The sequence below is a fragment of the Stegostoma tigrinum genome, chromosome 6, assembly GCF_030684315.1.
Source record: "Stegostoma tigrinum isolate sSteTig4 chromosome 6, sSteTig4.hap1, whole genome shotgun sequence".
In the NCBI taxonomy this organism is placed as follows: domain Eukaryota; kingdom Metazoa; phylum Chordata; class Chondrichthyes; order Orectolobiformes; family Stegostomatidae; genus Stegostoma; species Stegostoma tigrinum.
Genome location: NC_081359.1, coordinates 76,030,298 through 76,044,369, shown reverse-complemented (window position 1 = coordinate 76,044,369; position 14,072 = coordinate 76,030,298). Strand labels below are relative to the sequence as shown.

General features: G+C 41.7%; 1 protein-coding gene across 6 annotated transcripts in view; it reads right to left on the bottom strand.

Moving 5' to 3' along the window:
* LOC125453102 (anoctamin-7-like) overlaps window positions 1–13,728 on the bottom strand; it is a 65,870-nt gene extending 52,142 nt beyond the window's left edge. For all 6 annotated transcript variants that reach the window (XM_048532204.2, XM_048532205.2, XM_048532207.2 and 3 more), the window contains exons 1-5: window positions 13,192–13,728; window positions 9,418–9,585; window positions 8,501–8,555; window positions 3,993–4,136; window positions 779–992 (exon numbers count right to left, since the gene is read on the bottom strand). In XM_048532204.2, the coding sequence (XP_048388161.1) occupies window positions 779–992; window positions 3,993–4,136; window positions 8,501–8,555; window positions 9,418–9,585; window positions 13,192–13,476 (866 nt within the window). In that variant the 5' untranslated portion in view covers window positions 13,477–13,728. The remainder of the gene's footprint in view (window positions 1–778; window positions 993–3,992; window positions 4,137–8,500; window positions 8,556–9,417; window positions 9,586–13,191) is intronic.
* Window positions 13,729–14,072: the final 344 nt, after the last annotated feature.

The window sequence follows — 14,072 nt, the reverse complement described above, 5'->3', positions numbered from 1 at the left end:
TAAAGAAGTGTATTGTTATCTCAGCCCTAAATGGTCAGTCACGTATTTTGATTCATAATTTTAAGACTGTGTGCACATAGATAGTTGTTGAGGCTTTGTTGGGAGAATGAACTGTCGGAGCAATTCTAAAATAATCTGGCGCAGTCCTTTAAGAATACATCAACCATAAGACTCTCAAGCTTTCTTTGTACTGGCTAATATCCTTTCCTATAAAGCAAATTTAGGTCTTATGGAGTGGAATGAACATTTACTACACCTTCCACGAAGAGGGTCCATTTTGATTCATAAGCATCACATACCCTAACTGGTAACTATCCCATTGTCATTTCACCTCATGCAGGATATCAAGGGGGAGAGTGGACCTTCCTGCAGCTATGTTCATTCACACAGCTGGGTCTGTGTTATGGAGGAAAAGGAGTGTTCTTTGGGCAGAATTTTGCTACAGCTGTAAATTAAGCAATATGATAATTCTGAACATCTCAGGTGTATCCAATAAATAAGCAATTAGCCTGAACTCACCTCCCCTCCCCAAGGTGATAAATTAAGCTCTCACTATTAGTATAACTGACTGTTATTCCACCTTGTGGAATATTCCAGCAGGATGTCAAAACACCTCAAAGTTGTCATCCAACAAACACATTTATTCGGAGCAGTGATGCTTGGGAGTGGTGATATAGAAACTACAAGTTGTAGCACCATATTATACCATTCAAGCATATAAAGTTGTTAGAAACATAAATCACATTCTGCTGAAAAGTATTTGAGAAAAGTTATGTACCTGCAATAAAGACCATAAATGAAAACGCCCAAGCCAAGGAGCACAGGGATAATGAGACTAATTAGAAGTGTTTCCATCACAGCAAAATAAAGTGCAATTTTTTCACCAAAGTAATTTCGTATTTTCCAGAGGGGCTGGAATTTCAGATAGGTGTTTGCCCACAAGTTATTAAGCATTGTCCATTCATTCATAGGAGTGGTTGATTTGGTGCCACCTGTAGAAAGTCAGGTACATTAGAACTTTAGATGCAGATAAGCACAATCACTGTTGGAGCAACAATGAACTGCTGTTGAGAGAATCTAATTGTTACCCCTAAACATTCAATAGCATTATCACATTCAGTTCTGGGAGTTACCACTGATCAGAGGCTCAGCCGGACCAGCTATGCATATCGTGGCCAAAACTGCAGGTAGAAAGCTTGCAATTCCATGGTGAGCCACTCACCTTCTGTCACTCCAAAAGCCTCTCAGCAGGGCATAAAAAGATAAATCAGGGGTGTGATGGAATATTCTCTCTTTGCTTCGACGGGTGCAGTTCCAACACAAGGAGCTTGGCACCCACTGGATCGGCAGGGGATGTGCATTTGAACCACAAGCAGTCTTTTAAATACACATCTGAAGGTTAAATATTGTTGATTGTTGCAGACTGCATATAGGAATCACTTAACAGGCTTCACACATGTATGAAATATTTTACTGAGTGCCTCTTACTTCCATGGGTGTTTTGTTTTTAAGTGACTGAAAAAGCACTGTAAAATGTTTCATTCCATCTCTCCAAAGATGCAGTTGTTACAAGTTTGTTTCTAATATTAGTTTTTTTTTGGCAGTTTCCCATTCGGTACTTTTGGATGATAACCACTGCTCAGTGGTGCAAAATGATCTTTTTGGTATGGATTCAGTAAGCAGAGAGACAGAGTTGACTGCAGTACAATCTGGAGCAATATCAAATTTGTAGTCCACACAAGACTGCAAGGGATGGGTTTAACAAGGCAGCCATGCTTCAGTCGTGCAAACAGTAGTTAACAAACTTGAAGGTGGTCTGCACACTCAAATGTGTCAATTGATATTCTGTAACTTGGCTTCTGGGTGAGCTTAAAGATACAGAGGTCGCAAATTCTCGGAGGTGAAAAATAGAGCTTTTCACGCTTTTAATAGTTACTAGGAACACAGTCTAAAAATAGAGAAGCGTCAGTTAACGAAGCAGGGAATACAGTTTGAGAAGTAAGATAACAGGCAGATAAATGAGATTCTGGTTGTCATGACTAGAAAGCTGAAGGGAACTTCAGAATGTTGTAAGACTTAATCTGAAGTCATGTGCTAGAATTTGGACATCCTTTTGAAAATATATTCAAACTATGAAAAAACCTCCCTAGGATGAAGGGAGACAATACATCATAAATAGGGTTGCATGACTAGTGGAAGGATATGGAGAGAAGACTAGCCTGGCTCGAGGACTTTAACAATGCAGAGTTTTGATGGTCAGATAGGAAACCAACTCAGAATTGCTTCAGTGCAGAGAGATGCCATTCTGTCTGCCATCCCTGTCCCTACTCTCCAAACAAACGTTAACTCGTGCCAATCTCTTACACCCTCCTTACCCCACAACCAGCAACTATACCCTTGCAAACTAATTCTAAATAATCTAATGCCCTCTTGAATGCCTGAAATAAAAGCTGCCTCCACCACATTTCTAGGTAGTTCATTGCTAAGGGGCAAAAGCTTTTTCTCTCCCTCAACTCCTTGCTTCACATGCACGAATTTAAACTTAAGCCTCTCAAACTTGTTCCTTTTACAACCAGGAGCAGATTCTCTCTATCTACTCTACCCAACCCACTCTACTTGGAAAACCTTAAATCTCCTCTCAGCCTTTCATTCCAAGAAGAACAGCCCCACAGCACATACTTCTCACAGTTCACTCCAATAACTGTCCTGTTGCCCACACCATTAAAAAAGCCCATAATCTCTTGTGCAACTGGTGTCCTCCCTACAGATTACCTTTCCACTTACCTCTAACATCAATATAGCCTGTATAGTGCCTTCCTGATTTTCTCCATTAACTTCAAAATCCCAGAATCCTCAACAGTTTGCTTGTTTTGAGACCTTTTCCCTTCAAAAAAAAGGCTTGAAACAAAAATCTTCATCTTTTGAAATTAGAATCAATTCTCTGACTGCAAATTTTCTAAGGACATGCATTTTGTACTGCAGTACGGCTTTGTTTGCAGAAGTTAATTTTTTTGTGAATTTTGTGCTAGAACTAGTGTTTTATGTGGCAGATGATAAAAACGTGGAAGTATGACATTTACAAGTTGGAGTGGGTAGACAGATGACAGTTGCGATTCACCGCAGAGAAGTGAGGTGATGTATGTTGCTATCCACATAAAAGTTTCTCGTTCCTGGAACCACTCCAATGCATTCAAGTATTTCCTGCAATTTGTATAGTTTAGGTGCCACATTACTCCAGAGAGCTGCAAAATGTCTTGTACAATTTCAACATCACCTTGAAAATAAAACCAAGAACTGTGAATGCTCAAAATCCAAAACTACAACAAAAAACGGCTGGAGAAACTCAGCAGATCTGACAGCATCAATAGAGATAAAGCAGAGTCAACATTTCAGGGTCAATGACGCTTCATCAAAACTGGCCCCTAAAATGAAGAGGCTGTCCCACAATGAATGGCTGAGCAAACAGGGCCTATATTCTCTGATACTTTGAAGAATAGGAGATGGTCTCAAAGACACACAAGGGGCCTGACTGGATCTACACAGTTTGTCATTTAGGACAGAGAAACTACTTCACTCAAAAGGGTTGCAAACTTGTGGAATTCTCTACCCCAGAGAGTTGTGGATGCTGGACCACAGAATACATTTAAGCCTTGGCTGGGCACATTTTTGGTCTGTGTAGTGGTGGTGGGGGGGGGGGGGGGGAGAGCATGAAAAAAAAAAGCAAGAATTTGAGTTGAAGCCCTGAGATCAGCCATGATTGTCTTTAGTGGAACAGGCTCAACTAGCCACATACTCATCTACAGCTCTGAACTCCAGTGTATGTCAGCAGCTTTAGTTTAATAAAAAAAAGTCAACATACCCAAAACATTAACTCTGCTTCTCTCATCGCTCATTAGTGATGAGTGCTCCCAAAGCCTTCTGGTAGTACTTAAGAAACGTGAACACCTATTAAGTTAAAATATCTATCCACACTGAGCAGGATTTCTACTCACCCCTGTCTTGAGGTGATGATTGGCTAGAATCTACATCAGATTGGCATATTTTCAAGTCATGCAGTATAAAAGCAGATTTAAATGCCTTCTTCATAACCAAGTATGGCAGAGCTGGAACCTTTCCTCTAACCTTGCGTGTTGCTGCTGCAAGACAACAAACTATTTCAATAAAAAAGAAATCCATGGTTCATCAAGAGCAAATTTATTTACATTACACATCCTTGCTTTCAACACTGCGCCTTCTCCACTGAAGAAGTTTGGTAACATATCCAAGATTCTCTAGATGCAGCAGAGTCATTGGTTACTTGCGTTGGAATGACTGTTACTTTAGATCTTCCTTCCTCTACGTGCCTATTAGCTGCCACCATTGTGGTAGTCAACAATTTTTAAAAATCTGAATATCGACTGTCCAATATACATTCCTGGGAGAAGAGGTTTCCCGTGCAAGTTCCTGGGCCAGATGACGTTTATTGAAACACATTTATGTAAAAAAAATTTTTTAAGAGATGCCAAGCTGTAACAAATACCAAGTATAAACCACAGATCAAAAGATTTGCGAGTAGAATTTAACATTGATACTAAAATATGATCAGGATGATCAAGCAGTAGGTTTTGGTTCTAAATAGATCTAAGTGGCAATGTCCAGCATGGCAGGGGGAGGGAGGGTGAAGGGGGAGACACAGAGACTCGGCCATGAACTTATTGAATGGCAGAACAGACTTGATAGGCTGATTGGCCTACTTCTACTTTTCTTTCCACCACACCCCATTCATTGAGATGCAGGAGTTGCTGGCTGGCCAGTGTTTCTTGCCCAATCCTAGCTGCCCTTGAGATGGTGGTGAGCTGCCTTCTTGAACCACTGCAGGCCTCCTGCTGTGGATTGACCCACAATGGCAACAGGGAGGAAATTCCAGGATTTTTTGACCCAGTGACAGTAAAGGAATGGCAATATATTTCCAAGTCCGGATGGTGAGTGTCTCGGAGGGGAACTTGAAGGTGGTATTCTCATATGTCTAATGTCCTTGTCCTTCTAGATGGAAGTGGTGTGGGTTTGGAAGCTGCGATTTGAGGATCTTTGGTGAATTTCTGCAGTGCCTCTTGTAGATAGTACACTGCTACTGAGTGTTGGTGGTGGAGGAGCGAATGCAGTGCCAATCAAGTGGGCTGCTTTGTCCTGGATGGTGTCAAGCTTCTTGAGTGTTGTTGGGGCTGCACTCATCCAGGCAAGTGGGGAGTATTCCATCACACTCCTGATGTGTGTGTTGTGGATGGTGGGCAGCCTTTGAGGAGTCAGGAGGTGAGTTACTCACCACAGTATTTCTAGCATTTGACCTTGCTTGTGTAGCCACTGTATTTATATGGTGAGTCCAGTTGAGTTTCTAGCTATTGGTAGCCCCCAGGATGTTGATTGTGGGGAATTCGGTGATGGTGGTTAGAGTGTCCCTTCTTGGTGGTGGTCATAGCCTGGCATTTGTGTGGCACGAACATCACTTGCCACTTGTCAGCCCAAGCCTGAATATTGTCCAGATCTTGTTGGACATAGACATATAGACATATAGACATATAGACATATAGACATATAGACATATAGACATATACGGCTTCTGAAGAGCTGCAAATGGCGCTGACCATTGTACCATCATCAGCAAACATCCCCACTTCTGACTTTATGATGGAGGGAAGGCCTTTGATTAAGCAGGGATGCCCTGGAGCTGAGCTGATTAACCTCCAACAACCCCAACCATCCTCCTATGCCATCGAAGAGTTTGTCCCCTGATACCCATCCATTCCAGTTTTGCTAGGACTCCTTGGACATCAAGGGCTGTCACTTTCACCTCACCTCTGGAGGTTAGTTCTCTTATACATGTTGGAACCAAGGCTGTAATGAGGACAGGAGCTAAGTGGCCCTGGGGGATACCAAACATTTAAGCCTGTCTTTGAAATAATGCATACATTGAAGAAATGTATTCAAAAATGACTGAATTTAGGAATTAGTTGAAGCAGTTACCCAAGGAGTGCGCATGAGGCAACGCAATGCAAATCCTAAAATGAAGGAGGTTAGGATGCAATAGATTAAGTAACCATCTGATACCTCTCTCTCCTTCCTGGACCTTGGTTTCCATCTCTGGCAACCACCTGGAAACCAAAATCCATTTCAAGCCTGCCGACTCCCACAGCTACCTAGAATACACCTCCTCCCACAGCTACCTAGAATACACCTCCTCCCACAGCTACCTAGAATACACCTCCTCCCACAGCTACCTAGAATACACCACCTCCCACCCAGCTTCCTGCAAAAATACCATCCCCGATTCCCAATTCCTTTGCCTCTGCCACATCTGCTTCCAGGATGAGACATTCCACCTCTGTGCATCTCAGATGTCCTCATTTTTCAAGGACCGCAAATTCCATCCCCCTCAGTGGTCGAGAATGCCCTCGACCGTGTCTCTCATTTCCCAGGACTCATCCCTCACACCCCCTCCCTGAAATAACAACCAAAACAGAAGCCTCCCTCGTCCTCACGTAGCACCCCACCAACCTCCGGATCCAACACATCATCCTCCAACACTTCCGCCATCTGCAATCTGACACCAAAGACATATTGCCCTGCCCACCCTTGACTGCCTTCCGGGGGGACCACTCTCTCCATGACTCCCTTGTCCGCTTCACACTTCCCTCCAGCCCAACCACACCTGGCACTTTTCCCTGTAACCTTAGGAAATGCTACACCTGCCCCCACACCTCCCCCCTCACCCTCATCCCAGGCCCCAAGAAGACTTTCCACATCAAGCAGATGTTCACCTGCACATCAGCTAATGTGGTATACTGCATCCACTGTACCCGTTGTGGCCTCCTCTACATCGGGGAGACCAAGCGGAGGCTTGGGGATCGCTTTGCGGAACACCTACGCTCAGCTCACGTTAAACAACTGCACCTCCCAGTCACGAACTGCTTCAACTACCCCCTCCCATTCCTCAGACCTGTCCATCCTGGGCCTCTTGCAGTGGCATAACAATGTCACCCAAAGGTTGCAGGAACAGTACCTCATTCCACTTGGGAACTCTGCAGGCCAATGGTATCAATGTGGACTTCATAAGCTCCAAAATCTCCCCTCCCACTACATCATCCCAACTCATCCCTGACTCCCTAAACCTGTCCTTCCCCCCCCAACTATCCCCTCCTCCCACCTCAAGACCCAACCCCATTTCCTACCTACTAGCCTCATCCCGCCCCCGTGACCTGTCCGTCCTCACTAGGCTGACCTATCTCCTCCCTACCTCCCCACCTACACTCACCTTTACTGGCTCCATCCCCACCTCTTTGACCTGTCTGTCTCCTCTCCACCTATCTTCTCCTCTCTCCTTATTTATTTCAGAACACACTTCCCCATTTCTGAAGAAGGGTCTAGGCCCAAAATGTCAGCCTTCCTGCTCCTCTGATGCTGCTTGGCCTGCTGTATTCTGAGCAGTGTCGAATTTGTCCTTCAAAAGAGGTGAGCAAACACCTAATACAACAATGGAGTTCCACATGGATAAATGAAGACTGAGGAAGTAATCCATTCGAAGATACTACATGGGAACACAATCACCTGACCGGCAAGTGTGCCTCAGAGAGGAACAGGACCCTGACTTGGAACCATAGTCACTATTTGAAAAAAACTTGATGCTAGATCAGAAAAGTCAGAACTCCCTTTCTCACGTGCTGTGGGATAGCTACACCAAATGAAATATTATGCAAGTAACATGGGAATTGCTTTTAGTTTCCTTTCGAGAAGGAAAAGGAGATTTGATAGATGTTCCAAATTATGAAGGGTCTCTACAGAATAAAGACAATGTTTTCAATAGCAACCAGGGTCACTGATCCAAGGCAATTAATAACCAATACTGGTAGGTTTTTACCTTCTATCATGAAGAGTCATTAGGATTTGGAATTCACTACCCGAAATCAAAGAAAATGGATTTAAAAAGATAGCTTTAAAAGACATTTAACAAATATTGCAGAGACAAGAAAAAAGTGTGGGAGGTAGAACAAATCTTCAAGAGCTGGCATTACATGAACTTGATGACCTCCTATGCTGAAACATTTCAAATAAAACTTAGCTAACTATACTTATAATTCAACAATGACAACATAGAGACTTTCCTGATTAGCTGCACAGGTTAGGGGCCCAAAACATGCCTGACCTACTGCTGTGGCACATCCTTGCAGTTATTAATAGTGAACAGGTTGTACTCATTGAACTAAGCAATCCTAAAATAACTGTTGCTGCAACAGAAATTCAACCTATTTCAGTTCAGAGCCAACAGTGTTGATTCCATGCAATCTCTGACAAGTTTCAAACATTTCCTCATTCTTAAGTGTTAGCCAACTCTAAAAGGTTTAGATTAGGGAACAGTAATTATGGCACAAAAGTCAAGGGGTTGAGTATTTCAATTTAGAACAGAAAGCATCATAAATATAAACAAAGATTTAAAGAACAGAGGTAACAACCATTTGCCAAAAGTTACCTTCTGCATCAGCAGCCTTAACATCTATAGGTATGTTTGTGAGGATGTAATGAACCTTCAAAAGTAAAAGCAGAATAAAGAAAGGTTATTTTAGAACATCCTCCTTCAAGTTACTTTCTAATTGAAAATTTGTCTCATTTACCAGAAGTCTTGTAAGGGATCTATGGCAATGGATTACAGTTAAGTGGTAATACAGTAATATACACATGCACAAATTCTGGTAGAAAGTATACACAAAGCTAATGTTGTTATTTCCACAACATTCTAAAAAGTGGATCGATTCCTCATCTTAGTACCATTACTACAGAATGTTCAACCACACCTTTGCCACCTTGTGCCTCAAATTTTTCCACTGCTCTCTTTGCCACATCCCAAGGTTCACACTTCACAAATTTAAATTCAGTTGTACTCCATATCATAACTTGTAGAAAAGCCCATGTTGTAGTTTGAATGAACAATCTGAATCCTGTGTAGTTTTGAGCTGTAGAGACAGACTGTCCAAATGTATGCCATGTAGGTCTACTAAAAAGACAAAGCCCATGCTTTTATCTCCCCAAATTTACAAGACACTAATGTTTTCTGATCTTTATAGGGCAAATGAGTTTAAGAAAATGGTTTGATTCATTGCTGTTTTGATCAAAACAGCTAACAAATTTGTTACACAAATATAAGAATGAATAGATCTGCAAACCCAAGCATTAATATTTGGATACTCTAGATTGCCTTTCTGGCCAATTTGAAGTTGTATTCATCACTCCAATTAATGGGGGCTGTCTGGTTTGAGAGATGTCCATTGCATTTGTGGTTTGATTAATACAGCGTACATTTGGTAGAAGATTAAGGCTAAATAGATAACAACTATTCTGAAAGGTAATCCCAAAAATTAAGAATGCATCAAAACAGAATTCTGCATTTACGATTAGCGATCTCAAGGCAGGGCGAAAAAACGTTTCTTCATTTTCAAATCCTCGGAACAGATGCCTTTTGTTATGTTCATAGTGTGCACCTATAAAGTTGACTACGACCTCAGTTGCAAAACGAGCCATGAACCTCTGTAAGCGCCCAGGCAATTTCACATCGACACCCTTGGAACAAAACAGAACAATTACCCATTAGCTATTTCAAGATTGGCAGTTTTTATAAAAAGGAGCAAAAACTGTGGTCATTATGTTTTGAGAGACACCAAAAAGAAGTAGATTCTGCACTGCTTTCGTTTCACTTAGATTAGAAACAAAAGTCGCACAAAAATCTAATTACCAAGAATTCAAGACTGACTGACCCTTCCCAAATCGTTCACTTCCTCTTACTTCTCACAGAAGTCCACATAATTCTGGTCAGAATTTGTTGCTAAAGTCTTAAAGATGATGCATGACCTGTTATGCAGAAGATACCATTCAGAAAAACAACAAGTCCAATCCCCAATCCCAAATCAAGCATGAAAATGGAGAGGTGGGACCATTCCTCGTCTTTCGGAGATGTTGAGGAAAATTACTTATAGAGCTATCTGTTATAAACCCCAAGGAGGCATATTTCCTTCCATGTTAAAATCCATGGGCAGCTTAACAGACGTCAAGCAGGTCCTAGGCAAGGAATATGGCAGCAAGTAACTCACCTTCTTATGCTCCAAATCCTATTGACCATCCACAAGGCACAAATCAGCAGTGCGATCGAGTACCCCCCACTTGCTTGGATGTGTGCATGATGCAGTTTCAACACCACAAGAAGCTCAACACCACCCAGAACAAAGTAGTCCAGTTGATAGGTGCCACAGTCACTCCCTGCACCACAGGCACCCAGTACCAGTCAGGTATACCATCTACAAAGATGCACTGCAGAAATTCAAAGCTCCTTAGACAGCACCTTTCAAACCCAAAGCCATTTGGAGGACAAAAGACAACAGATATACAGGCACATCACCTACAATTTCCCCTCTAAACTTAAGAAAATGTTTACTCCCATTGTTTTTCATAAACTGAATGTGTCTAAAATTACTAGATTTGTAAACAGTCAACAAGAAACTAAGATAAGGTTTAAGAAAAATTGTTGCACTTGGACCAAAATGCAGGTGGATTATTTACAGCCAAGAGTTGTATAGCATGGAAACAGACCCCTCAGTCCAACTTGTCCATGCTGACCAGATATCCTAAATTAACCTGATCACATCTTCAAGAATTTGACCCATATCTCTCTAAACCTTTCCTGTTCATAAACCCATCCAAAAGCCTTTTAAAAAGTGTTCTAATTGTACCCACCTTCACCACTTCCTCCGGCAGCTCATTCCACGCACACCACCCGCTGCATGAAAAAGAGACTGCCCCCCCGCCAAGTCCCTTTTAAATCTTTTTACTCTCACGTTAAAGCTATACCCTCTGGTCTTGGCCTCCGCTATCCTGGGGAAAAGGCCTTGGCTGTTCACCCTATCCATGCTCCTCATGATTTTATTAGCTTCTATAATAGGTCACACCTCAGCCTCTGATATGACAGAAAATAGCTATAGGGAGTGGCTCAAGTGTCTGGGTCTCAAACACTGCAAGCACAGGAACGTCTTTGTAAATCTTTTCTGAACCCTTTCAGGCTTAACATCATATTTCCTACAGCAAAGAGACCATAACTGAAATTGAGAATTTTTGCAAAAATGTTCAGTAATATCCTCATGTGATGAATTTGTAACAATTTCACGGTCAACATGGATTGTAATAGCACAGGGCAGGGGGGTGTGGGAGTAGTTGGGGCAAAGAATATTGTTGCTTTTAAAGTTGCTTCTAAACAATAGAAAATACAGAAGAAGAAAGCAAGGCAATTTAATTAATTCTGAGCACTTTAACATTCTTTTTTGTTTGCAATCAAACATACATCGTCTGCTGCCAAACCAGCTCTTTTCAAATGAGACACTGCTTCTAGCTAATTGAAGGCTCAATAGATGCAAAACCTGCACTTTAGATAGCCTCCTGAATGACACACACAGGGCTGGCACAAACAATTGATCAAATAATCATTTTTTTAAAAACTAAATCCAGGCATGTCTGTAACTGAAGAGAGTTGGTGGGCTGCCAAGTTATAGATCAGGGTCACTAAATTACTCAAACACCTCTAGCCACAAGAGATCAGAATGCTGAAGGAGGGAATCCCTCCCCTGGGCTGTGTTGCAATTTAGTAATTAGAGTACGTTAATTTTGAAATTTTATTTTTACTCAGACTTAGTTGTCTATTTTCTCAGGAAACATTTCAGAAATTGTACTTTATGCCAGTTTACTGTGTTTTTTGTTCATGCAAACCAATTTTCTTCTGATGAGACAGGTAGCTTCATCTATTTTGCACCATTAACTATTGCAGAATAAAATGCATATCTTGCCACACTCAGGAGTTCAATGAAGAGCACTCAAACACAAAATTCATCCAAAAAAAAAGTGTCTTGCATAATAAATAAGTTGAATATCTATTTGACCAGAAGGCGTGCAGTAAAAGTAGTGAATCAAAGAGAATTTTCATTTCACTTGTAGCATGAGCCCTCAATTGGTGCTTTCTTCCAAACTAAAGCCTTTCAGCAGGGCTCTCACACAAAATTCAAGTTTGACACAATTGTGCATTTCCGAGAAAGTGTCATGATTGAAGATGCTCTCATTTAGATGTGGCAGCCAAAAATGATACCATTTGCTTGCTTAAGTGGGCACAATGATCTCATAGCACTATTTTGAAAATGGGAGAATTCTCCCTCAGGTTGGGTGATATTTCTGTTTTCAAAAACAAAAATCACAAAACAGATATGTGGGTCAGAAACAAAAATTACTGGAGAAACTCAACATGTCTGGTGGCTTCTGTGGGAGGAAAACAGACATTTTGTAGTCCAACAACCCATCATCAACTGTGTGGGAGTTTGTTGTAAACAAATAGTTGTTTCATTCTCAACATTACAACTTAAGTACACTTAAAAGTACTTAATTACCTGTAAAGGGCTTTCAGGCATTAATTAAAAGCACAGCACATTCAATCATTGAAACGCTCCTTTTGTCATATTTACATCGGCAACACTGGGATTCCCTCTCAATAGGAATTCAAAAAATTATTTCAGTCAATTCCCTACTCTGATGCTTCCACGTTGAAGGAACATTCCCAACCGAACAGTTGGGTTATTTAATGTGTTGAAAGGTAATAAAACAGCATGTCAATATTGATGATAAAAGCAGAACCTGTTACCAAACAGGGTCAGGTAGTACTGGAGACTGAAACAGGACTATAGCTTCAGATTGATCATTTCTCATCAGTTATGGTTTAAAAAAGGTCAAAAGGTCGACTTGAAATATGTTAACTTTGTTTCTCTCACCACAGATGCTGCCTGATCTGCGGAGTAATTCTGAATTGTAGCTTTTGTTCCCTGCAATTTAATTGGTCACTAATTTAAATTTGACCATCTCCACGAAATAGTTAAAACGGGGCGAAAAATGTATCAAACCTCAAGTGATGAAGAATATTTGAATTAAAAGCTTTACTGTTTAGCAGCTGCCCAGCCTCAAGCTTTATATATTTGTTCAACAAGAGCACAAAAATGCACGTTTCTAACGAACGGGAATTGATAAAACCAGCGTATGGTCCTAGCAATTAAAAATAAGTCAAATTTGCAGACAGGTTTCCATTGAATCCCTCCCGTCTCCTGCAGCAAATATTTCACTAATAAAAGGTCAGTGTAACTTTACCTCTGCCAAAGGCATCTTCAATCTCATCCTCTCAGCTGTTTGGCTTAAGAGCTCAAAGGGAGCATAGATTTTAACAATTCGAAACTTGTCTCTGGCTATTTTCCGCCCAGTCTGCGCTTCTTTCTCCCACTCGTCCCTGGATATATTGAACTCTAAATGCAGTCCGGTGTTCTGCACCTCTCTCAGAAATTCCTTCCTCTGCTTAGCATAAGGATCACAGCGTCCGTCCTCACATTCATACACTAATACATAGTCGATAACTGGGATATTTTCCGTCATTTTCATCCGTCTTGCTGACAGCCCCCGGGCAGATTCAGCAGAGAATGAGCTTGTGAGCAAAGGTGTCAGCTCCTGCTGGACTGCCCTCTATTTGTAACACAGCGGCTCCCCAGTGCGTTCGCTGGTGTTGCACTACAACGGCTTATCTCCAAACTTCACCATTCGCTCTCAAACGCATGCATCTCGACAGATATCCAATTGTACTCCCTTTCCACTCAACAGACTGGAAGCTTTATTTGAACAACTTTCGTTTGTCTGATTACTTGTTTTGTTGCCCCCACCCCCCACTTCCTACTTGGTGCCTGCGTCATCCTCCGGTTGGCGAGAGAAGGGAGAAAAACATTTCTGCTCAGGTGTACCTACAACCTCCTAAAACTCCTACATGAAACACCTGGGAATAGATCAGAAACCGGTTGAATGCACAGAAGTGACATATACTTTAGAAGAGAAGAGGGGAGTTGGATTGGGTTGTGTTTGGGGACTGGGATGGATCGTGTTCTGCAGAGGGCAAGAGTACAGATTGCGCCCCACAGAACTCAGATTTGATATCACCACTGTTCCTGGATTAATAAACGATAGACTCAAAAATTAAGTGCAAAGGA